Here is a 23,381-nt window from a genome sequence, read left to right as displayed (position 1 = left end):
CTACGACTAAATTTTTATCAAACAATGAAGCATTGCAAGCATGACTAAAAACGATGAGGTTATATGAATGCTTATCGGCATGCATGTGTAGAGCTAGTTTTGAAAGGAAAGCTCTTCTGTATCTAGTCAAGTAGATTTGATTTTTTGGTGTACATTTCCCAATTGGTAAAAACACCACAGTCTTATCAACGATGTCGCAACAAGATGTAGAACTGTTGTATATTAGAAATTAAATTAAATGAAGGATTACATAATGAGTAAAAAAATTAGGGCATAGTCTGTACGGGTATATCGTTATACTATATGGTCGGTGTTCTTGGTAGAAGAAACATCAGAAGGCGTGGAATTCTTTTCTGCGTCTGTATTAGCAACGATTTTGTCATCGATGGTTTCATGAGGAGGTGGCATTTGGGCAGAAGTTCTTGATCTGATTGGTTCTGGAATGTAAGCGGTGGATTCCTCGTAGGTGAATTCACCGATTTGAGCAGCATCAGTACCTAATTCTTCTTCGTCGGCGCTTAATCTTAGTTTCAAAAATGGGATGGCGTTCATAGTCACTAGCAAGATAGATGTGACAGTAACGGTCCATGCTAGCGCAGCGCACATACCAGCCAATTGATAACCGACTTGTTTGTAGTGTTGGTTGATCCAGCCACCGGCGATGGGAGAGATGTAGGAACCCGCAGTGGCATTGACGTAATCAGCAGCAAAGATACCAGTTAGCACACAGCCAATACAAGCACCCACACCATGGATAGAGTAACAGTCCAAACCATCGTCAATACCTAGTAGTCCCTTTAAGTCAACAGCGAGATTACAACCTGCACCAGTGACCACACCAATAACAACGGCAGACCAGATTGGTACAAACCCAGCGGCTGGAGTGATACCGACTAGACCGGCAATGATACCTGAACATAGACCGACGGTGGTCCACTTTCTACCAGATCTGAAATAATCGATCACCATCCAGGTCAACCCACCGCAAGCGGCGGCCAAGTTGGTGGACATTATAGAGTACCATGCTCGTATGGAGGCATTCCCTGCGGAGCCACCGTTGAAGAACATCCAACCGAACCATAAAAACACGGTTCCCAGAACCACGGAGGTCACGGAATGTGGCTTGTACTTGGGCATCCCCTTGCGTGTTACAGGGTCGTTACGTCTACCCAAAATCAAGGCGTAGACCAACCCACCATGGCCAGAAGTCAAATGAACACATAACCCACCAGCATAGTCCAAACTGCCCAACTTGACCAGCCAGCCTTCTGCGTTCCAAACCCAGCAAGCAATTGGACAGTACACGACAGTCATCCATAAGAATAAGAACACCATCATGGGGAATAGTCTTGCTCTTTCGCAAGCACCACCCAACATTAGGGCGCCAGTAACGGCGGCAAACATACCTTGGTAAACAGCAAATAAGATGTCAGGCAATGAGCTGACACTGGAGGGGGCCCCCAAAACGTTACGGAAACCGAAGAATTCCAAAGTACCAATGAAACCATGACCTCTAGTGTTGTGTGAGAAGGCCAATGAATACCCCCAAAAAAACCACTGGAAGATACACACTGCGGAGGCCATCATCGAGGCCCAAAGCAAAGATAGAGCGTGCTTTTTCCTCGACAAACCGGAGTATAATAGACCGATACCTGGCACCATAATCCAGACACCTGCCGAAGCCACACCGATCCATCCCATATTAGCCAAATCGAATTGGGTGTTTAAATCTGTGGTCAATGAATTACCACCTGTTCCTTCGCCCGTTGGCGTACCTGTAAAATTGTAAGACATTTTTCAAGTTGTATTATATTATATTATAATATATTATAGTATAGTATAGTATAGTATAGTATAGTACAGTGTATTGTCAACCGAATATCTTATCCGTTCTGTATAGTCTTACTACTGCAAGAGGGATACATGACTAAAAAGAAACTCTCGAAACAAGAAAGACTAACTTCAATCCAACGTTATTCATATGGTACGTGCAACCTCTGCTACTTATATATAATGCAGAAAGAGGGCTCGGGACTGACATTTTTTGTGCACTGCCCACTTCATTGATAAGGCACAGGGTCTACTCATCGTTGCGTCAGCAACTGGAGCAATTCACGAGGGAAAAACAGCTTCTACCTTTCTTATCTTATCGACCTTCTATATCATTAGAGTTTCTTTTTTGATAAGCAACACCAACAGTGAGAAGTGTCCRAAGGGTTGCGCTTTGTTATCAAAAGGAAAGAAAAAAAGGGTACGGCTTTCTGCCTTATCTTGTCTTATCTGAATGTAACATCGGTTTTTCCTTCTCTAGGCAGCAGAGATACAGTCGCGCTTTACCCGGACGAAGTTTAGCAGTGGTTTGCGATACAATGCAACCAATAACAGTATTGAATCCAGCAGATAAGCAGAGCGAGGCGTACTTCCTCGGTTCCTTAATAGGCCAATTCTACACAGGTAGATTGTGTATCTGCAAATCTTCTTCGTAACTAAGTCAAGCGAACGCCCCGGGGTGACCGGTTACACGGGTGTATTTAACGTCCACGTCTATTCGATGGCGATTCTTGTCAACTGTGAGGAACGCAACCTTAATTCGACACTGGGACCTTCCTGCCAATTCATTCACAGTCTATATAGCTCCAGTTGTAGTTCCAGAGTGCAGTAGCCGGGTTACCCAACCCTGTTGTCGGCGATAAACCGCCGAACCGGGTGGCCCGGCCGAGACACGGAATTGAAAAAAAACAGAGCGATTTTTTTTTCCCCTGCGGTTGCCGTTGCCCCTCCGCGCCAGCGCTCTTTGGCCTGCTGCTATTATTCGTGCGTGCTGTCGGATCGCTTTCGCCCAGTACCTTCCTCAGAAACCCCCTGCGCAAAGGAAACAAACAGATCTGCTCTTGATCAAGTAAGAAAGTGTGGGGGGCAGGCATCGTGAAAAACTCTTTTTATATGCATACATTCCGCTCTTCGCTAAGGGATAGAGTGTGGCAGACATTCACGGTGGGTGTTCATGAATATATACGGCGTGTGTTGTTTGTTTTGCTTTAGCTTGCACTCTCTTGGCTTGTCCTTCATTCTTTTAATAGTTGTGCTAGTCGTAGACAAGAGATAATAGTAGAACTTACTTTTAGACTTTAAGTAGCAAGACAGGAGAGAAAAGAAAAAATAGGCTGGTTTGGAATATGTCCTTCAGCATTTTTGGAATGACGGCGGATCGTGACAGTGGGTTGAAGCTTTCGCAGACGGCATCTTCTGGCTCTATGAGTGAAGAGTTTGTCTGTTCTAGCAACACCAGCACCTCCATTTTAGATTATCCGCTTCCGAAGGTGGCATTTAACCATATTGACAGTATAACAGACGCTGACACGGGCCTTGTCAATGCAATGTTGGAGCCACGGGCCACGGTTGATGTCGGTGCTACCGACAATAACGTGCTGTATTGCATAGACCCGTATCCTGTGGAGCCTCCGTGCTACGACTTGGCCAATCCGTCAAAAGTTATCAGATATCCCATCTATGAGCATTGTCGTCCGTGCCCCACTTCAGTGAAACCGCCAAGCTATACAGCGTCGGTGGAACACTACACTGTGATATCCATGAAAATGGAGAAGCTCTCGCCCTTCGAAGGCGCTAACTCCAGGCTATGGAACAACTTTATCTTGCAACTGAACTCCACCCAAATAAACTTCTACTCCATCGACGACGAGTTGACCAAGGATATAAAGAATTACCGAGGCGGTGATATGTTTGGCCACCACCACTTCAAGGGCGGCAGCGACCGTCACCATGCAACCCGGTCTTTATTGACTGCGTTCACAGGAAAACCCACTTACCAATTCGATAAATACGATAAAGAAAGAATATGCAGGATAGTTGCTCAAGACAAATCAAGGTTTCTATCAAACGAGTACCTCTGCAGCAGCTACTCCCTGCAATGCGCAAAAGTCGGCCTACCCATAGATTACTCATCAAGAGATTTCGTTCTGAGAATGCGCTGTGAAGGACTGCAGTTCCTGCTGCAGTTCTCCTATGTGGACGAACTGATAAACTGGGCAATGTATTTGAACATGGGGATATCGCTCTCCTTGGATTTGGAGCTACGGGAGTTGCCCACTTATAGAAGCGTTCCCAGAAGAAGACACGCAAGAGCAAGAATACCTGCCAACAAGGACAAACACCACAATAAGAACAAGAACAAGAACAAGAAGAGGAGTAATTCCCACTCTCACGCCCCACCTTTGAGAAAATTCAACACCTCCTCCGTTTTGCCAGTTGGTGCTGTTGCCAACGAACGTCCAAAAAACAAATCAAGGTCAAGAAGCCTAAGCTTATTATCGCCATGTTCATCTTTGAATCATGGCGTGAACGGGCCGAGCAATGTTGGTTTGTCCACGAAGAAAAATTCTGAAGATGAGATATGTGGCTTATTTACATCAAAACTACGGAATTTCTTCAAGACAAATTCCAGTTCAAGGAGAAACTCGAACAAGCCTGTTGAGCAGAGAAGGAGATCGAGCGAACTGAACAGTGTTCAGGAAGAACTAGACGATAACGGAAGTACAATCAATACGGACACTTCTTTGGTATCCCCCATTTTTTCACCCACAGCACACTCCGTCGCAACGTCACAGTCCTCTATTCATGAAAATTTCAGAAGCAGATCGGGCTCCAACTCCATGGATCCGTTGCACTGTGATTTCTCAATGCTGAGAATCAGTGATCATGACTTGTCACAAGACAGCACTAGAGAGCCGTCACTCTTAAATTTGGCGGACCGCACGATTCAGGAAGAGGGGTTCAGCGATGACGAAGACGAAGATGACGGGAACTATAATGACGACGACGAAGAATATGGAGATGATGACGACATTAATAGACTAATTAGTTTGGATGATAGGGAGTTCCATCTCGGGGCTGCGGACTTCAATGAATACGGGACTGCATTCCATACCAAAAACCCCCCGCTATTTAAAGGTATTAATCATGATGCATCAAGGGGTGGATTGTCGAAAAATACGCACAGAAGGTGCTTGGATAACGCTTTGAAATGGGCTCCTGCCACGGAGCCTATTTCAAGAAAGAGATATATCAAAGATTCGCTGCGATGCATTAAGCCATTAACAGAAGATCACCCATGGACAGGCAAGGTCATTTTCAAACCAGCGCCACCACCGGCTTACGAAACGAATAATCTACCAATAAAAATCCACGGCCACGAAAATAGTAAGGATTTAAGGCATATGAAAAACCATTATCTAAAGCCTTATCTGGTGGGGTCATGCGGGCTCTTGAAAACCGGTGCTAAGGTTTTCCACTCTTACGACAAAACTGACGAAGTTACGATTATATGAATTAGGCATGCTTTTTATAAGAATTATATAGTAAGCAGGAAAAAAAAATGAAAAGAATATAATAGTAGCTCCCACGGTCGGCGGCTGTCACGTAGAGCAGTCCGAAAAAAGTGAAAATATGGAAAAAAAAAATGTCTTAAAGGAATAATTACAAACATATGTATAATATAAAATAATGAGTTAATGAAAGAAAGAAATAGAACGGATTAGTTTGCCAGCAACAAGTGAAAGGAGAAAGGGAAAGGTATTGGTTTTGTCTTTTTGGGACATGTAATCTTTTTAAGCGATAACACAGGCAGGATCCCAGAACAGACCCTTGATGATATAGTTGTCTTTCTTCTCGGAAGACTTGTCCTTTTGAGAAGCTTGGGCAGAGATGGTGGTGACTGGTTGCATTTTTATGGATGTTTGCTTGTTTGTGGGCACCGGTTTTTGGATGGTGTCTTATTGATTACTAAGTGAGAGGGAAGAGTGAGAGGAATGGGACTGGAACATAGAGATTCTTAGTTGAGTTTATATACAAAATGTGTTTGGTGGCACCACGGTTGTTGTTGCTTTTTAGTTTTTTTTTCTATCTTCATTATGCATGTTTCATTTCCGTATAGTTGTTGGCTTTCCTTATTTGTTTCCGTGTCGTGTAAATTTCCCGAAAAGGTAATTACACGGTTTTTAAATTGAAAAGAGTCGGTGCCATATGCATGCACTTAACGGAAAGGGAAAAATGCTAGTGTCTTGAATGCGAAAGGTTGCTGCTATTGTAATGTGGTTGTGTTTCAAGTGGTAACGGAAAAAAAAAAGTTTAAACTTCTCTCGTTTATACCATAAACGGTATGGTAATGATGAAACAGAAAACCAGAAATATGGCTACTCTTGTCTTGTCTACCACGTTAACGTCGTCGAAATCTATCAAGTTTTCTGAAAAGATAGGCAATGGTTTTACGCTACTGGCAGGGCCCTGATGATTGTTTTTGTAAAACCCTGAGAGTAGTTTTTGGAATGCCGTCCTGAAATATGCTGAGTTCTGAAAAATCAATGCTATTATTATGAAGAAGAGCACAAGGTTAATGATCATTTTGAAATCTATATGATGAGAGGTGGTATGTTTAGTGTTACTCATGTTGAAGGAGACGGAGGCCGGTCTGTAAATAACTTGAATTATTGCTCGTGTTTATACCGTCTCTTTGAAAAGCTTTCGTAACTACTCTGGTTCTAATGTGGTTGATCTACACCCCCTATATAACGAGCTAGGCGTTACTCTCTTTTCTATTTTTTCTCTTGTTCTCTCGTTGTGGTTTAAGTTGCCGTGAAAAAAATAAAAGAGAGAACAAAATTACACTAGTGAAATATATATAGACTACGTAAGATGAAGAACACCATTAACATAATTTTTGTTTTCAAGTACACATTGTATAAGAAAGTATAATACTAAACTTAGTTTTGCATATATAGTACATCAGAGCCTTCGGCGGAGCTTAAAGACACGAGGATGGTACCTCTTATAACAGTCAACCCTAGGTTCCTCGCATTTTTAGACACCAGTTCGGTGTTGCTTTCATCGTCAGCACTGGACATGTATTCTACGGTTTCGTCTAGGACCAAATTCATCAATTGATCATAGCCTTTCAGGACACCTATAACTAGTTTACCACCCATTAGTTTAACACGTATCTTGGAGTCTTTGTACTTGGATAGATCTAGGATGGCTTCTCTCTTGGGACCTTCAAATTTTTTCCTTTGCTGTTGCGGTCTATTTTCTGATCTCTTCATTTGAAAAGTGGTGGTTATACCATGGTGACGTTAGTAATATATAACAAAAGGAAGGGTGCGGTGCATGGGAAAGATAGGAAAAAAGGGGGGACATACGGAGTATTGCTGGTTCATGTTTGCTTAATATTGTGTGGTAAAGAAAGTGTCGTACCAGATAACTTTTTCTCTCACCGTGCTGAATTAAACACATACATGCTTATACTTTAGTAGTGGTTTCCCGTTTTTTGTTTTTTTCAGCTTTAGTTTTTTCGCCTTCTCTTTGAAGAAAGCTACTTTTTTCCGCTCGGCACAGACATTTTGGCAATAGTTGAAAAATGTAAGAGACAAGAATAAGAATAACCACTTTACGAAGAGGGCAGAGGGGCAAACACAAGAGCAAGAGCATGGTCACGGTTATCATAGAGAGCGAATTGGTTCACACAGAGAAGGACTTCCCGCAGATGCTCAGATTGAGCGAGTTCAAGGAGAAGCTTTACCGCATCACCGGGATAGAGCCCAGCGACATGGACTTGGTGGTGAAGAGACAGTACGACAACAAGGAGATATGTCACGTGAAGAAGGAGGAATCAGACGCGGATTGCGACTTTCTGGCCTCCGCGGAGACGTTAGTTGTGGTGGCCACAGACACTAACGCACACTCGGTCACGAACCAACTGGCCGAGCAGGCCGATGGACCTACACCAGCTCAGGGAATCAGCGAAGAGGACTACTTACAAAGAGACCAGTCCGTTTTGCGATGGAAGATGGCCCATGGGTACGGCAGGTTTGATGTTGCCCAGCAGAGCCAACGTGCTGCACAGACGTTACAAGACGAGGCGTACGCCCGCGAGCAACTAACGGCGGCTATCGGCCTCGCTTGCCGGGTCACGTCAGACGGCCGCGCGCCCCGCGAGGCCGTGCTGCGGTACGTGGGGCCGCTGCCGTCGGGCGCGACTGGCACGTGGTGCGGTGTCGAGTTCGCCGAGGCCTCGGGCAAAAACGCCGGGTGCTTCCAGGGGGTGACCCTGTTCGGGCCAGTGGCGCCGGGTCACGGATTGTTCGTGCGGCCGAGGGCGGTGGAGATTCTGGCCGAAAACGAAGGTGCCGTTCATCGTGATGAGGAGAGCGATGGTGAAATTTGAAATGTGGAATTAGCGCGGTGGCGGTTTGCTAGTGATCTCTATCCGATGTCAACACAATACTTGTACCTATTTCTACCTCAAGGTAGTTTCTTTGAGACAAGCTTCTTGTTTCTTCAGAAGAGCTGTTCAAGTGATAGAAAAAGATGTCTGAAGTGGCGGCAACTTGGATAGAGACCCTCTTAACCAGAATAATCAACTATGATTACAAACATTTCATAAGATTGGTGATGATCGTAGGTGGTTATATGTTGGTGAGAAATATAGCATCCAGAGAATTGGCTAAGAAGCAATTGGCCGCTCAAGTGGAACATGACAAACGGGAGAAAGAGGAAAAAAGGTCTGAGGAGCTGATTGATAAACTAGACGGACCTTCCGTAGCAGAAACGACTTCTTTCGGTTGGGGTAAGAAGACCAGACAAAGGGTGAAGAAACAACAGGAGCTGTTTGAAAAGGCTCTGGAAGAGGCCAAACAAAAGCAACAAGGAAGAGATCCAGATAGTGACGCAGATATCGAGGAACTGCTGGAAGAATAAGCTTCTTTATATATTTGTGTTCATTTTTTAATCAACGTCATAGTTTGTTCTTTATTTTTCTCTTACTTTACTCATGCAAAATGCAATTATTTTCCGTGTTGGGGCTTATTCTCATGCTAATGTGTTGAGATGGCTACTAACACTTTGCTTGAAGTCGGTTGGTGAGCACGTGACGAGCCATTTACTTGAGGATGGGAAACCGGATTTCATCCGCTGTACCTAAAGGAGAAAAATAATGCGTAGAATGTATATTTATTGTTATTATCAGAGATATGAATGATCTGCATATGCTGTTGCGTTCATTTTTTTTCAAAGACGTTCAACAAAACTACTGTTAATTTCACCCACCACGTCTAAACATGAATTTAAAAATACTTGATAAAATTTAGCATTAGAGGCAACGTGACGGCCCATACACAAATTTACACGTAGACTAGTTGGGCGAGTTTCTCTTCTCCAAGAGAACCTAGCATACTTCAGAAGCCGCAACGTCTCAAAAGTCAGTAAAGAGTATCATCTTAAGAATGCATGTCACAGTGTACAGGAAAGTTGTATGGCAATAGTACAATGCAGCCTGTCCACCCGATCAAGAACCCTCATCTGCCGGTGTGGGTGTGTTATACAACATTGACGCCAAGATTACCGCCCAATTCTCAAGGCCGTCGTGAGTGCAACATTAGAAACAGTTGGAGTGATTGCAGCCAGCTTTATCTCAAGATCCAGGTGTGGTCTGCCAATTTTTATTTCTATATATCTTGAAGAGAACCCCTGGATCCACACTTCGAAATGTCTACATATGTATATTCAATATGTGTTCGAGTATTATCTTACATGGCCCTCGGGATTGCAATTCTTGAACTGGCGGGAAAAATTATGAGACAACTGAAAAACGATGAAAAAAATTAATCCTCATCGCAACAGCCATAGAGTACAATACAGTAGATATAATAAAACTCAATAATAGTAATCGCACATACACCTATCAAGAATGAGTTCCTATAGAGGCGGTGGTGGTGGTAGAGGCAGTGGTAATAACTATATGAGCAACCTGCCCTTTGGGTTGGGTTATGGAGATGTGGGCAAGAATCATATCACGGAGTTCCCGTCTATTCCATTACCAATCAACGGTCCAATAACCAATAAAGAAAGATCCTTAGCTATAAAGTACATCAATTTTGCAAAGACTGTAAAAGATGGTCCATTTTACACCGGATCAATGAACTTGATAATAGATCAACAGGATAACAAGAAAAACAAGAAGACATCAGGGAAGCGCAAAAACAATATAGTCTTGGACGAAGACGATAGCAACGACGGCATTGAAAGATACTCTGACAAATATATAAAAAAAAGAAAAATAGGTGTTTCCATTGATGACCATCCATATAATTTGAATCTCTTCCCGAATGAACTGTACAATGTGATGGGGATCAACAAGAAAAAATTATTAACTATCTCGAAGTTTAGCAGTTCCGATAACGTTTTCACTGGTACAGGATTGCAAGATGAAAACATTGGACTTTCCATGTTGGCCAAATTAAAGGAATTGGCTGAAGATGCAGACGACGTGACCTCCGCTACGGGCGGTGCTGCGACAAAGGAAAACTCAGAAGGTCACAAAACAGGAGATGGTGATGATGATGATTTGGCAGACGACGATTTTGAAGAAGATGAAGACGAAGAAGATGATGACGATTACAACGCTGAAAAGTATTTCAATAATGGTGATGATGATGACTATGGTGAGGAAGAGGAACCGAACGAAGAAGCTGCCTTCTAATCGAAAACACGTTGCGATTTGCCATTTTTGGCTTATTCTTCGAACAATGTACATGTCAATTTTGTAAATTAGCATTTTTCTTTTTGTAGGTAAAACAGCTCATTTACCCAACAAATACATTTAAGCATATCAAAACATAAAAAAACTAACAATTTAGATAAAATTAGTAATCGTTGATTTAATATATAATATTATTACAGAAATAATGCTCTTTATCTCCATTAGTAAGGTAAAGACTAAAACCTTGGCGGTGGTCTTCTCCTTGTGGGAGACATGGAATTTTTCCTTGAACTGAAATTGGAATTTGAACCTGTCGGTAGTGGTGGTAGTTTTGGAGAATTCAAAACTGAAGAAGGAATATGCGAGTTGAAAGGAACCGATTGCTGGCGAGCCTCTCTACCTTTCGGTATAGGAGACCTATTGCGTGATCTCGAATAAGTAGATGTATCGTCTCTAGTTGGTATAGGAGGTAATGGTGGTTGGTTTAAGTTATGCGAAACCCTATGACTTGAAGAATAGAACCCTTCCTGTATTTCCTCATCGTCATCATCGTAAGACAAGGAGGTTACACCAATGGCTTTTTGAAGAGCCTCAATGTCCACTTTATTAGCTTCATTTTGGCAATTATTTGTCGAACTATCTGGATTCTTGAAAATATTTATCTTTTCCTTTAATTTTCTCAGATTGGCAAAATGGAACTTAGTATCCGAAGTGTTCGATATAACAGTGTCATTAGTCTCTAGGGTAGACGTTGTCCCCATGGAAGATGCAAAAGTTGGTGGCAAAACGATCGGATCGGTATCGTTAGCTAAGACTGCTGTGTCGGATTTGGATGACATTGAAAAAATATTCGCATTTCTATATGATTGTCCCTCGGATCTAATCTTAGTAGTTGTAGCGCTCAATTGTGGAGTGACCTGTCGCATTGTAGAGCCGTGGACATAGTCGTATTCTAACTCGGTTGGTAATGGCGGCATGGGTCTCATTGCCATTGAGGAATCCAACCTATCCGTTTCTTTGTTAAGGTCATCTCTGTTTAGACGAGGTACTTTTGGAGTAAATGTCAACTCAATAAATATGGTACCAGCAAATTCGTCCCCGCTTCTCTTCAGTTCATACCAGGTGCAATAACCTTCCTTCGGGTCTGCCCTAATAGCATTTAACAGATCTATTTCACATCTCCCAATGGGAAGGGGAGATTTCTTTCTTCTATCGCAGTAGACCTCCACGTACATCAAAGGCTTAATTTCGGGGGTAATATCGAATTTTTCCAAGTAACGGAAAACAGGATTTTGACCTGCCCGATGTAAAGTGTTACTTGCTCTTGTCATATGAGCTATTCGTAACCTAAGCATCACATTTTGCTTGTCCAGCTTATTCAGATTGGGCAGGTCTCTGGCTTTGCTCACATATACAGACAGCGTACCTTGATTTCCACTCCACACTTCTTCAGACATCCGGCAACAACTCTAGCTAACACAATGTCAATCATGAAACCTGTGAACTTCGAACTTCCTCGTGTTACCAGTATGCAGCCTGTCTATGTTTTCATCTAAATCATACTAGAAGAAAAGATCCGGCCGTCTTGCGTGACCTGCAGAGGCGGCTTTTCGTACATTTTTAAAAGAAGCTAATGAAAGAGACACTACGCTGTACGTGATGCTGCGGTGAATACTGGTGTGCCCATCATTGGAAAAGCAAGCATACATAGTTAGGATGGAATTGTTGCCCCAGGGACAAAGGAACAACACACAGGTGACGTTTGAAGACCAGCAGAAGATCAACGAGTTCTCAAAGCTGATCATGCGCAAGGATACCGTTGCGCAGGAATTGACTTTGCAGAAACAGGAGAAGGAGTACCTCGATGATGTTTCCCTGGAGATCGAACTGATCGATGAAGACGAGCCTGTGCAGTACAAGGTCGGCGACCTCTTCATCTTCATGAAACAAAGCAAAGTGGCCGCACACCTCGAAGAGGATGCACAGCTTCTCGAGGACAAGATCCAGACCCTGCAGGATAAGCAAGGTGAGATTGACGGCCGTCTTGATGCTCTGAAGGCTTCCCTGTACGCCAAATTTGGCGATAATATCAACCTTGAACGTTAAGGCCCTACCCTACTGTGTGGGCTGTGGGTGTCTCCACAAAATGAGTAATGAAAAATTTTTAATTTTTTTTCAGGAGGGAAAACAAAGAAAAGTTAAGAACATGATAATAGAAAGCAAGTTTAAGTTATTGTGTATGAGATAGAGTTTTTTGTATACCTTTATAGATCCGCATATATTCCTTCGTACTATTTTTTTTCAGACAGGGAAAAAGAGTATCTTAAAGGGACTACTTCTTTCGTTTGACATTGTTTCGTTCTTTCGAGATTTAGAAACCGTGGTTGTGGTCGTGTTTCTGTGCAAATCAAGATTATAATTTTTTTTCTTCACCTTTTGATAGACTAGGCTTATCGTTCGTACTGAACGCAAAAGAAAAAGCAAAGCTAAACGTGCTCGAAAATGTCTCAGGTGCAAACTTCTTTAACGGGAACGAATTCAGGTCTAGCAGTCAATAATATATCAACTACAATGAATTCACAAATGCCCAATCGTAGTAACATTAGATTGGTGAATGGCAATTTGCCTCCATCCTTACACGTCAGTTCCAATCTGAATCACAATCCTGGAAACAGTTCTGCTTCGCATTCTGGCTCTCAATCTCGTGATGATTCTAGCATAGTTGGATTACATTACAAGATAGGTAAGAAAATTGGTGAAGGTTCATTTGGTGTTCTTTTCGAAGGTACCAACATGATTAATGGGTTGCCAGTGGCTATCAAGTTTGAACCGAGAAAAACTGAGGCTCCACAACTTAAGGACGAATACAGAACCTATAAGATTTTAGCAGGAACCCCTGGGATACCACAAGCATACTATTTCGGCCAAGAGGGACTACATAATATATTAGTCATTGATTTATTGGGTCCTTCTTTGGAAGATTTATTCGACTGGTGTGGAAGAAGATTCTCAGTGAAGACTGTAGTACAAGTTGCAGTGCAAATGATAACTTTGATCGAAGATTTACATGCGCATGATCTGATATATCGTGATATCAAACCTGATAACTTCCTGATTGGAAGGCCAGGACAACAAGATGCCAATAAAGTTCATCTGATTGATTTTGGTATGGCTAAACAATATCGTGATCCAAAAACTAAACAGCACATTCCATATAGGGAAAAGAAATCATTAAGCGGTACAGCAAGATACATGTCAATTAATACCCATTTGGGTAGGGAGCAATCCAGGAGAGATGACATGGAAGCAATGGGTCATGTTTTCTTTTATTTTCTGAGAGGCCAATTACCATGGCAAGGCTTGAAAGCACCAAACAATAAACAAAAATACGAAAAAATTGGTGAAAAGAAAAGGCTAACAAACGTTTATGACTTAGCTCAAGGGCTACCAATTCAATTCGGTAGATATTTGGAAATTGTCAGAAATTTATCATTTGAAGAAACTCCTGACTATGAAGGCTACCGTATGTTATTACTATCTATCTTAGATGATTTAGGTGAAAGTGCCGATGGACAATACGATTGGATGAAACTGAACGGCGGTCGTGGCTGGGATTTATCAATAAATAAAAAGCCTAACTTACATGGTTATGGTCATCCAAATCCACCTAACGAGAAGTCAAGAAGACACAGAAGTAAAAACCATCAATACTCATCACCTGACAATCACCATCAGTATACTCAGCAACAGCAACAGCAACAGGCACAAGCCCAGGCACAAGCCCAGGCGCAAGCCCAGGCCCAGGCCCAGGCACAAGCACAAGCACAAGCACAAAAGCAACAACAGCAACTGCAACAAGCTCAGGCCCAACAGCAAGCCAATCGCTACCAGTTACAACACGGTGATTCGCATTACGATGAAGAGAGAGAAGCTTCCAAGCTCGATCCAACTTCATATGAAGCATACCAGCAACAGACTCAACAAAAGTATGCCCAACAACAACAAAAGCAAATGCAACAGAAATCTAAACAATTTCCTGATACTAATGCTAACGGTCAAACTAACAAGTATCCATATGGTGCACAACCAACAACAAACAACGAGCCAAACGCCAACAACGCAACTCAAGACATGAGTAGTAATAAATCMTCTAAGGGATTTTTCAGTAAGATGGGATGTTGTTGAAAGGAGTGAGAAGAAGTATTTATCCAAAGTACCTTTTTTACTGTTTTCTGGTTGTCTTGTTTTTTTCCGGTCTTACGATTTTGATGTACATTATATCTTTTTACTTTTTTATTACTATATTAAAGACAAAAAGTCTTTTCCTGAAAAAATATTACGTACTTTTATTTTATTATTTTAATTTTCATTATATATTTCTTTAATGGGTCGTTATTTTTTTGTGTTTAGTATGCACTCTACATTATGCGGCATTGTCTTATTGTGTTCAAATGTCCTTCTAGTTAAATTTTTCGTCTGCATCACCATGAACCAAGTACAAAGTGTCAAGGTCTTTGATCTCATTAGTAACTCTCAAAGAAGGTTCAAGCTTCTCAAAGGAAATCGGTTTACCTGAAGGGCCACTGTCTTTCAATTTATACAGTTGAAACTTCTCATTGGAAGTTGAATTAGTCAAAGTACTAGATTTCACATTCAAGTGGATAGACAGGTAGTCCATGGCTCTACCGACAGGCCATAATTTGTTTATATATATGGGCTCTTTCAAGTCTTCTTTGCCAGTATCCTTTTCAGTACCATCTACCGAGTAGCACCAAATATATATTCTATTTTGTGACGGAATCTTCGTATCACCTTTAGCCATTTTCTTGAGGTTCGCTAGTTGAATGATTTTATTCGAAGAGGAGCCGAACGTCTTTTTGGATTTACTGCTATTCTTCCTTTTCTCATTCCTCTGAAAAAACCTAAAAATCTTATCCAACGTCTTTGAATTTAAACTGGAACTAACTTTAGCAATGTTGATGTCTCTCTTTGGTTCCCGATTATTGTCCGCCATCTGCACTCTAACATGTGCTCTTTCTGGTAACAGGCTCTTGAAATACGCCTCGTTTTTTGAGCCTATACCACTCTGGCTCATAGTTGCTCTTTCATTGTTCTTAGAAGACGCTTCTTGTTCCAGCAACCATTTACAGTGATGGTCTTCCTTCAGTCTATGCTTGGAGCAGAAATCGTCGTTGCAAAATGAACAGTGGAAGGGCAGGAAGTCCAGCTGCCTGCAATAAGCACAGTGTCTTCCCACATCTAACATCCCAGTTTCTCCGCCAATAGCCGCCGACATTCTTCAAAAGTAGCAAAAAAAGCGTCTGATTTTTATTCTTTTATATTAAATTCAAGTTATCCTCACCCAGCAGCGGCACACTTCAACGCACGCCAGCTCTCAACTGTTATCGCGGTACCTTCCTCGCTTGACCTCTTGTTTATGTTGTTCTTATTACATCTTTATATCCATTTGTAGAACCCGCTTTTGCCACCGAGAAGAGGGTGAGGCGTTTCGATGTGTACGAACGTCGTTGCCCACGAGCGGGGCACCTTTTTTTTATCGGTGGAAGTTAAAGGGTAGATACGAATGAGCTAGAAGTTTAAATGGCAAGCGTGCTGAGATTATCATACTTCAAGATGTTGGCTTTATTGCTTCCTGCTCGCCAGCTCGATATTTGATGATAGGACTTATTATAGTACCTATTATATTTGCGATAAAGGGCATAGTAGTAGGCGTGCAAAAGGTAAAGCAAAAGTTTGGCAAACACTCGAAGTCAAAGCACCAAGAGGAAGAAGACAGAGACAAATATAAAGGACAAGGTATTACTAAAACAAAACAGAAGACAGAATGGCCAATAGAAGAGAACCGGATCCAAAAAAAAGCACCGAATCAATTAGTTCTTTAACTAAGCCCCAGCTTTATTCATTGTATGACGATGACGTAGTGAGATCGGAAGATAACGACATTTATGAGGAATTGAAACGGTCTGTCTCTATAGACTCTGGCAGATATAGCAGAGATCAAACGATTGATTCTACGTTTGGATATGGCGATAAGGTAAGTAGTTCGCTCCCTAGGAATCCAGTATCGTCAAATAATTTGGAAAGGATATTATCTGCTTCATCCATTCACCAAAACTTCCCATCCAGGACTATGAAAACCCGTCAGAATTTCGTTCATTACTTGCAAGCCATTTTTTTTTTATCATTAAGTGGCATAGCATACCATGAACTATCAAGAAACTTGCACGATAATCATCTTTTACATCCAGAATTCGCATCAAGACCTCTTATTCTCGGCGTTAAAATATGTAATGGGGTTTTACCGGACTGGTTGGGTTACGCCATTGAGGGGGTGTTATTTGGTTCTATCATACCGATTCTAGATCAGATTTTCCAAACAGAGGTTGTTAAGAGCTCAGTACCCCACGACAGCTTGCCTTCTGTGATTAGAAGCATCAACGCCATGTTAGGTGTCACGTTTGGCATAAGAAAAATACAGTGGAACTCTTCTCTACAAGCTGCAGGTGCATGGGGGCTTCTGAATGTGATATTATGGTTATTTTTCGATGGTTCCGTATCTATGCTACTGAGTTGCATCTGTATCGGGATAGGTTGTTGCATTTCTTGTTATAAAGACATTATTGATGGTTCTCAGTTAGTATATTTCATGGATTTTTACTTCCTTGGTTCTTTAATGTTCGGTAAACTAGGAAGATATTTATATTCTCATTAAACTCAAGGATCTGAAAAGTAAACTGTCAAAAAAAAATTAAGTACAATAAAGAACCCTAAACCGTTTTATTCCGTTTTATTCCGTTTTATTCATATAATTACATACCTCGAGTATCTAACAAATCCTTTAGTCGTTTCAAATTAAAAAAAAACTCTTGCTTTATTTACAAAAATTGAACATACAGACTACCTGTTTATGTATTTATCTAGTGGATGATCCATGTAGACTAGGAGGTGAAGATCCGTGATTGCCAGTTGGAGTTGAACTCGTACTGCCTCCAATCGCACCGTTGTTAGACGATGGTGGTCCACTCGATATACTGCCCTCCTTCTGTATCAAAGTTGCGTTGTCTACTACCCCAGCAGTAGACGCAGTCGATGGACAGGTGCTTATCCTTCTTCTTATTATATCTTCTCGTAGCTTGCTAGGGTTGGTCAAGGGCAGATTATTCTTACCATAATTTATTGGATCGTTGTTTTGAATGCCTGCTTTTTGCAAAGCGTAATCACCACTATCAAAATATTTTCTCTTTTCCATGGTATGCTTAAAAATATCTTTTTTTGATGGCAACTTACCATACATTTTTAATAGTTTCATTTCGTTGGGAGAGAATTTGCTTGTGTCGATAGCTTCGCCCTCATCATTAGTCAGTTTTGGTAAATCAGTGTTACTACTATTGGGAGATATGTTTTCGTTCGACATAGTAGCGAGCTTTCTCTTCTGTTTTTGTTTTTGTCAATTAAAAATTTACATTCTATGCCTAAACGATGGTTGATCCCATCAAGCCTTCCTTACATCTTCTTCTGTGATGAGGCCATACAAACCAGGGGGGCTAAGCTTAGCTAAAACTTCAACAAAAGATCGTTCAGCACGTGTGGTGCCCGGGTAACAACAAGACCTGCTATTAATAATACTATAACGACCAGGATAGGATAGATATCCACCGGGATGCCCAACTTGGTAGTAATCAACGAGACTTGAATTGGGACCATGGCGTTCTCGCTGGGGTATGAGTCGGACATCATCTGAAATGCCACTACTATTCTCGCGTGGTCCGATGTGGTTCCTTGGAATTCAGTGGAACGCGGTATTATGATAGTCTGTAGGTCATCGATGGATACTGGATGTATAGCCGACCAACATACTTTTATCTGGTATGTTTCGTCTCGTTGCAGGTCCTTCAATTCGATATACGTAGCGCTACCTAGCTGCGCATTGGTGGTATTAACCTTGACGGTGACCTGGGCCATCGTTTCGCCTAATAGAGATATAAAAGGAACGGTGTCGACATCGCTGCGGGAAACAAACCTGTCTCTTACGTCTGAGAGTGGGAAATTGTGCGGGACTTGAAACAGGATCGATTCTGTATTAGCGTGCACAAATCCAATGCTAAATAGAATAAATACAAAAAGCCATTGTCCAAGCTGGGTTCGCGCAAGCTGCATCTGTGAAACCAGTCGATTCTTGGTGATTCAGCACGTACTAAGACCGAATGGGCACTGATGGTACCTAACAGCAGAGTTTTATCGAATTCACGTAGTTTTTTATTTTTTGAGTATCACATTTGGGTTTCCGTCACTTGTGATCATTTTTAACAACAATAAGTAAAGAGCAAGTATACCTATTAATAGGGATTGTAAGGACGAAACCTACGCAGAAGCATGTATTAGTTAGTTTTTAGCTACAGAAAATACTGTAATATAGGTTTAATAATGTCCACCCACCAATATCGCTCCCATGGTCATCGGACAGAAAGAGACGACAATGACGATTATTTGTTCCAACGATTTCTGGTTGAATCAGACACTAGGCCAAATAGAGAACCATCGCCTACAACTGAACAGTCTCAACAAGAACTACAGCAAGATGTGCAGCAAGCCATCGATGGCATATTCAATTCCCTTAGAAGGAATATGAGTTCGTCCTCTAATATAAACAGAGCTACTAACGTGGACCCAAGGAGAGGCGGAAACGAAGGAATTAATGTAGATAACAGAAGGGCCGCAAACGCAAACGCAGTCGATTCGCCGTTTTTAGCAAGACAGCAAAGTCCTCTTAGAACTTTTCTTAGAAATCTATTCATTTTAGATTACTTTATTGGACTAATACTATTCCCGTTTTCCGTGTATAACATATTGAGAAGTGGATTCAATTCAATGACTTTTTCCGAGAATGACTTTATAATTGAAATTGTGGGGTACTGGAAATTCGCGAAAATTTTTGGTTCAAATGGCACGACACTTATTGCCTATAAAGATACAGGCAAATTGGGACTACTTGGCAAATTTCATAATATTATCGTATTTTATTCTTCCCCGATGATAAAATTTATAATGAAAAGTGCCAATGGTAATGAATCAAAGATGGACTGGCTAAAACAAATGTTTTCCAAAATCTTCGAATTATTCGTGAAATTCTCTACCATCTTAATATATTTAATCTATGGCGTGAGCGGTACTATATACATGGTTACTGCAGGATTTTTTTTTGTACTGTGTCTCTTGTTTACTGTTATCAGAAGATATAAAGGCGTTCATAGAATACTGGTAAGCCAAAGAATGTCAGGGCCAACTGTTTTTTAATGACGAAAAAGTGTTTATACAGGACATGATCGTGCACAATATTCATTTTGCAATCTCAGAGTTTATTGGACATAACGCGACCTTCTTTGATACGTATTGTTACTGTTTGCGTTAAAATGAACTCAGATTCAGCAAACCGCTTAGACAATGACGGCTGCGAAGTTTTACTAGGCGCAAGATATGATAACCTTTAGTTTGCACGAACGAGAGATGAAAGCGGCCAAGGACTTTTATAGAGGCGTTTCGGAGAATAGAAATGGTACAATTTGCTGTGTCCATTTAGTATTAATTATGTATATGTTATATATGCGGAACGATGATGACAAACTATTACAGGCAATTGCTGTTTCTAAATTAATTTTTTGAAGAGGGGGTTTTCCTAGGAATTAATTCGCATTGCTTTCACTTCAACTTATGAACGCCTTAAGACTTTTAAACGCCTCAGATCCCTCCTTGTGATAGTGGATGGCAGCCACTAGCAAACCAGCAGGATTTTAGTCTTAATTTTAGCAGTGGATATTGATCAATATTTACATTTTTTTTTTACGTTTTTAAGGACGCTTATAGGAACCGAACGCTGGATTTTTGAGGGTTAAATATTAAAGGGTCTGCATTAAACTTTGTTCGCTTTCCGCTTCAAACGTAAATCTTTTTTTTCTTTCTTTCAACGAAATTAGATGGTAAAGTTGGAATTATGAGTGATAAGAGGAAGAGGAAGAGGAAAAGCTTATAGAATTCAAATAATTCTTGTATTAATTAATTAATTAATTATTTAGGGTATATGTCTTAAAAAAGTAGTAATAAAATTTTATAAAACAGGCATACTGGTTTAATGAAAAGTATGGTCTCTATTACGAACGAAAATAGAAGTTGTTGCGTGAAAATTAATAATGATGATGATGATGATGATGAGCCAAAAAATTCTTTATTTTTTGTTAGATCTAGATTTTATCATTTATGGGAAAATGTCTTGTAAAGCAGACTTGGAGGTGACACCATTAACAGCAGCAATGGACAACAAGATTTGAGCTTTAACTGGGGATAAGTAACCGGCACCGACAGCGTTCTCTGGAACATCTTGCTTGTCAATGAAGTTCAATGGTGTACTGGCTTCAGCGTAGACAACTGGAATTATGTCGCTTGCAATGGATGAAGAAGTAGAATTGCTGGAACCAGAAGAAACAACGACCAAACCTTGAACGGCAGAACTCAAAGAGTCAATCAAGCTGGAGGAGTAACCGCCATCGTAGACAATTGGCACAATTGGTGCGCCGTTTTCGAAAATACCGAATGGTGTAGTGAAGTTGTTGTATTCTTTTCTGATAACAGAGCTAGAAGAAATCAAAGTTGGTCTGGAAGCATCGAAGAACCATTCAACTTGGTCTTGGTCATCGACGATAGCGACTGGCAAACCAGCACCATAAGAAAAGGTAGAAGCTGGAGTGAAAACACCGGAGTATACTAACTTATCAGAGGTAACGGACAATACACCACGCTTAGCAGCACCCTTGTCGTTAGCGACTGGGATAGCGTAAGCAGAGTCTTCAGTGACAACGATTGGCTTGTTGGTATCGAATAAGATAGAGAAGAAGAAAGAGACGGCTTCCAAAGACTTGGCATTGGTAACAACAATGGCACCAGAGGAGGATTTCTCTTGGATAGTTTCGTTTACAACACGTGCAATGTTATACAATTGAGTAATGTTCAAAGCAGAGGAGCTGTTGTATAATCTAGTGTAGTTTGTGTGGGTCAAAGAGCTGTTAGTGATTGGGACTTGACCACCTGTTACAATGATTTGTAGCTCGCTGTTGTTGGAGGAAGTGGTACCGTTTGCACCGTTTGTGCCGTTAGCATAAGTTGTGTTCGAAGTGGTATTCCAGACAGGCAAAGTGGAGTTAATGTCTCTGCTATGCGCAGTCTTAGTGGACTTGTGTTTGAACAAGCTGTCGATTGGGCTTGCAATGACAGCAGAAGAGCATGCCAAAAGGGCAGAGAGAGCAACTTGGAACTTCATTTCTTTGATTTATTATTTATCTATTAAGTTAATCCGACTAGGTTTACAGTTGATTTTTCTTATTGACAAGAGAGAAGAATAAGTGAAAAGCGATGGAAGAGAGACTTACAAAATAGAATTGTGCCTAGTCGAACTCTGTCGAGCCTTTTATATTCAAAGATGATGGCCTTTACAATGAGGTACTTTTTTCACCCTTTTTCCAAACAATTACTAATTGGGTAAAGAGATAGAATGGGTACTTCCCTTCTTCAATTAGCGACGTTGTTCTGCAGCATTGGCAAGTTGAATCTACTCCCTATTGGGATTATTCGGGGCTTGAAGATGCAATGCAGTACGAGCATATCCCTTTTTAGCTCCCGAACCTCTTCATTGGGAAAAACAGAAACTGTGGGTAGGCTCTGCGTTAATTTTGGCCCCCTCATCGAGAAGCTTCGAGACGTAAAGGGAAAGCACTCAGGCCGAATACCCTTTTTGGGCACAAGTGTTTTCTTGGACACATAAAATATATACATCATATGTCCCAATAGGGCAAAAATGAGAGACTTTTTCGTCCGCTTGATCTTCCGCGGATAGCCAGAAAACTTCGCAACAAAGAAAAGGCACCGAAAATCAACGAAACGTCCGACATTTTACGGGTAAGCCGACAATCCATAATTCTGCATAAAAAGAATTCGCCTGCGGTCTTTTCCCACGAACCCCTCTACCGGGATATAGACCCTCAATTAGGGGAGTACGGCCCGAAGATTCGGGGATTGGCCACGAGAAAAAGACTAATTGGAAACATCAGTCAGGATGTTGAGAATTCGCCACCACAATGCCCAATTGGGTAATGAAATTGAGAATTTATCATGAGTTTTTCCCACCCTTCAACTCATGCCGCCCCCAGATGACTTTCAGTGGGAAAAGGGAGTAAATGAAAGGGACAAACAAGGATGACCGAAAATGACATAGATTGTCTCATGTTTGGCGATTCCAAGTCATAGTGGCGCATGTATGGGACCGTTTCACAACGGGCACACATCCCGCTTAATTCTGATCCTGGCCTTGCTTCTTGGCAGCGATCCTTTGCTGTGGCTCAGATCTGCAAGTCACRATGTAGTGACTTCAGAGTTATGTTTAATAGATAAATTGTTGTTAGAACTGCATTTTGTCTTCCTTGCATTTATTTATTGCGTTGATGAACTATACTATGGAGAAATGGATTGACGGAGGTAGAAAGCGTCATATCGACAAGTCCTTATTTCATTTACCGTAGTTTTTATAGTAACAGTGCACGTATGAAAGTAGTTGCCCTTTTTCTAATGGTCGTTAATTAATATATATACTATATGCTTGTGTTAATCGCGTCCCCTGAAGGCATCTCTTTTCCCTTTTTTGATCATATCAGCCATTTATTTTTCTTTTTTAAGGTAAAGGACCAGCCATTACATCCATCGCGCTTGCTTGCGCGGATGTATGGATTAAGGGCAACTGTCTTTCACTAGTAGTAGCAAGTACTCTTCTTCA

General features: G+C 41.3%; 17 protein-coding genes across 17 annotated transcripts; 8 read left to right on the top strand and 9 right to left on the bottom strand.

The window, feature by feature from the left end:
- Nucleotides 1-294: 294 nt before the first annotated feature.
- On the bottom strand, nucleotides 295-1,794 carry MEP2 (ammonium permease MEP2; the record flags this gene model as incomplete). The annotated part of the gene is made up of 1 exon (XM_018367615.1): nucleotides 295-1,794. The coding sequence occupies one exon, from the start codon at nucleotides 1,792-1,794 to the stop codon at nucleotides 295-297; it is 1,500 nt and encodes a 499-aa protein (XP_018219739.1).
- Nucleotides 1,795-3,176: 1,382 nt separating this feature from the next.
- On the top strand, nucleotides 3,177-5,345 carry MPF1 (Mpf1p; the record flags this gene model as incomplete). The annotated part of the gene is made up of 1 exon (XM_018367614.1): nucleotides 3,177-5,345. One exon carries the CDS (start codon nucleotides 3,177-3,179, stop codon nucleotides 5,343-5,345), a length of 2,169 nt encoding a protein of 722 aa, XP_018219738.1.
- A 279-nt stretch (nucleotides 5,346-5,624) lies between these two features.
- Nucleotides 5,625-5,741, bottom strand: MFA2 (mating pheromone a; the record flags this gene model as incomplete). The annotated part of the gene is made up of 1 exon (XM_018367613.1): nucleotides 5,625-5,741. One exon carries the CDS (start codon nucleotides 5,739-5,741, stop codon nucleotides 5,625-5,627), a length of 117 nt encoding a protein of 38 aa, XP_018219737.1.
- Nucleotides 5,742-6,159: 418 nt separating this feature from the next.
- On the bottom strand, nucleotides 6,160-6,462 carry DI49_4590 (uncharacterized protein; the record flags this gene model as incomplete). The annotated part of the gene is made up of 1 exon (XM_018367612.1): nucleotides 6,160-6,462. One exon carries the CDS (start codon nucleotides 6,460-6,462, stop codon nucleotides 6,160-6,162), a length of 303 nt encoding a protein of 100 aa, XP_018219736.1.
- Nucleotides 6,463-6,776: 314 nt separating this feature from the next.
- Nucleotides 6,777-7,302, bottom strand: LSM7 (Sm-like protein LSM7; the record flags this gene model as incomplete). The annotated part of the gene is made up of 2 exons (XM_018367611.1): nucleotides 6,777-7,099; nucleotides 7,209-7,302. 2 exons carry the CDS (start codon nucleotides 7,300-7,302, stop codon nucleotides 6,777-6,779), a joined length of 417 nt encoding a protein of 138 aa, XP_018219735.1.
- A 193-nt stretch (nucleotides 7,303-7,495) lies between these two features.
- On the top strand, nucleotides 7,496-8,233 carry ALF1 (Alf1p; the record flags this gene model as incomplete). The annotated part of the gene is made up of 1 exon (XM_018367610.1): nucleotides 7,496-8,233. The coding sequence occupies one exon, from the start codon at nucleotides 7,496-7,498 to the stop codon at nucleotides 8,231-8,233; it is 738 nt and encodes a 245-aa protein (XP_018219734.1).
- Nucleotides 8,234-8,376: 143 nt separating this feature from the next.
- Nucleotides 8,377-8,766, top strand: PGA2 (Pga2p; the record flags this gene model as incomplete). The annotated part of the gene is made up of 1 exon (XM_018367609.1): nucleotides 8,377-8,766. One exon carries the CDS (start codon nucleotides 8,377-8,379, stop codon nucleotides 8,764-8,766), a length of 390 nt encoding a protein of 129 aa, XP_018219733.1.
- A 988-nt stretch (nucleotides 8,767-9,754) lies between these two features.
- RPC31 (DNA-directed RNA polymerase III subunit C31) lies at nucleotides 9,755-10,546 on the top strand (the record flags this gene model as incomplete). The annotated part of the gene is made up of 1 exon (XM_018367608.1): nucleotides 9,755-10,546. One exon carries the CDS (start codon nucleotides 9,755-9,757, stop codon nucleotides 10,544-10,546), a length of 792 nt encoding a protein of 263 aa, XP_018219732.1.
- Nucleotides 10,547-10,782: 236 nt separating this feature from the next.
- INN1 (Inn1p) lies at nucleotides 10,783-12,003 on the bottom strand (the record flags this gene model as incomplete). Its single annotated transcript, XM_018367607.1, has 1 exon — nucleotides 10,783-12,003. The coding sequence occupies one exon, from the start codon at nucleotides 12,001-12,003 to the stop codon at nucleotides 10,783-10,785; it is 1,221 nt and encodes a 406-aa protein (XP_018219731.1).
- Nucleotides 12,004-12,262: 259 nt separating this feature from the next.
- On the top strand, nucleotides 12,263-12,652 carry GIM3 (tubulin-binding prefolding complex subunit GIM3; the record flags this gene model as incomplete). Its single annotated transcript, XM_018367606.1, has 1 exon — nucleotides 12,263-12,652. One exon carries the CDS (start codon nucleotides 12,263-12,265, stop codon nucleotides 12,650-12,652), a length of 390 nt encoding a protein of 129 aa, XP_018219730.1.
- A 396-nt stretch (nucleotides 12,653-13,048) lies between these two features.
- YCK2 (serine/threonine protein kinase YCK2) lies at nucleotides 13,049-14,731 on the top strand (the record flags this gene model as incomplete). The annotated part of the gene is made up of 1 exon (XM_018367605.1): nucleotides 13,049-14,731. The coding sequence occupies one exon, from the start codon at nucleotides 13,049-13,051 to the stop codon at nucleotides 14,729-14,731; it is 1,683 nt and encodes a 560-aa protein (XP_018219729.1).
- Nucleotides 14,732-15,005: 274 nt separating this feature from the next.
- On the bottom strand, nucleotides 15,006-15,842 carry CUZ1 (Cuz1p; the record flags this gene model as incomplete). The annotated part of the gene is made up of 1 exon (XM_018367604.1): nucleotides 15,006-15,842. The coding sequence occupies one exon, from the start codon at nucleotides 15,840-15,842 to the stop codon at nucleotides 15,006-15,008; it is 837 nt and encodes a 278-aa protein (XP_018219728.1).
- Nucleotides 15,843-16,391: 549 nt separating this feature from the next.
- NSG2 (Nsg2p) lies at nucleotides 16,392-17,279 on the top strand (the record flags this gene model as incomplete). The annotated part of the gene is made up of 1 exon (XM_018367603.1): nucleotides 16,392-17,279. One exon carries the CDS (start codon nucleotides 16,392-16,394, stop codon nucleotides 17,277-17,279), a length of 888 nt encoding a protein of 295 aa, XP_018219727.1.
- Nucleotides 17,280-17,480: 201 nt separating this feature from the next.
- On the bottom strand, nucleotides 17,481-17,981 carry IGO1 (phosphatase regulator; the record flags this gene model as incomplete). The annotated part of the gene is made up of 1 exon (XM_018367602.1): nucleotides 17,481-17,981. The coding sequence occupies one exon, from the start codon at nucleotides 17,979-17,981 to the stop codon at nucleotides 17,481-17,483; it is 501 nt and encodes a 166-aa protein (XP_018219726.1).
- Nucleotides 17,982-18,121: 140 nt separating this feature from the next.
- Nucleotides 18,122-18,724, bottom strand: PGA1 (Pga1p; the record flags this gene model as incomplete). Its single annotated transcript, XM_018367601.1, has 1 exon — nucleotides 18,122-18,724. One exon carries the CDS (start codon nucleotides 18,722-18,724, stop codon nucleotides 18,122-18,124), a length of 603 nt encoding a protein of 200 aa, XP_018219725.1.
- Nucleotides 18,725-18,991: 267 nt separating this feature from the next.
- Nucleotides 18,992-19,861, top strand: ASI2 (Asi2p; the record flags this gene model as incomplete). Its single annotated transcript, XM_018367600.1, has 1 exon — nucleotides 18,992-19,861. One exon carries the CDS (start codon nucleotides 18,992-18,994, stop codon nucleotides 19,859-19,861), a length of 870 nt encoding a protein of 289 aa, XP_018219724.1.
- A 955-nt stretch (nucleotides 19,862-20,816) lies between these two features.
- YGP1 (Ygp1p) lies at nucleotides 20,817-21,875 on the bottom strand (the record flags this gene model as incomplete). The annotated part of the gene is made up of 1 exon (XM_018367599.1): nucleotides 20,817-21,875. The coding sequence occupies one exon, from the start codon at nucleotides 21,873-21,875 to the stop codon at nucleotides 20,817-20,819; it is 1,059 nt and encodes a 352-aa protein (XP_018219723.1).
- Nucleotides 21,876-23,381: the final 1,506 nt, after the last annotated feature.

The sequence above is a fragment of the Saccharomyces eubayanus genome, chromosome XIV, assembly GCF_001298625.1.
Source record: "Saccharomyces eubayanus strain FM1318 chromosome XIV, whole genome shotgun sequence".
Taxonomy (NCBI): Eukaryota; Fungi; Ascomycota; class Saccharomycetes; order Saccharomycetales; family Saccharomycetaceae; genus Saccharomyces; species Saccharomyces eubayanus.
Note: the sequence above shows the minus strand (reverse complement) of the source record. Positions and strands in the feature narration are given on the sequence as shown.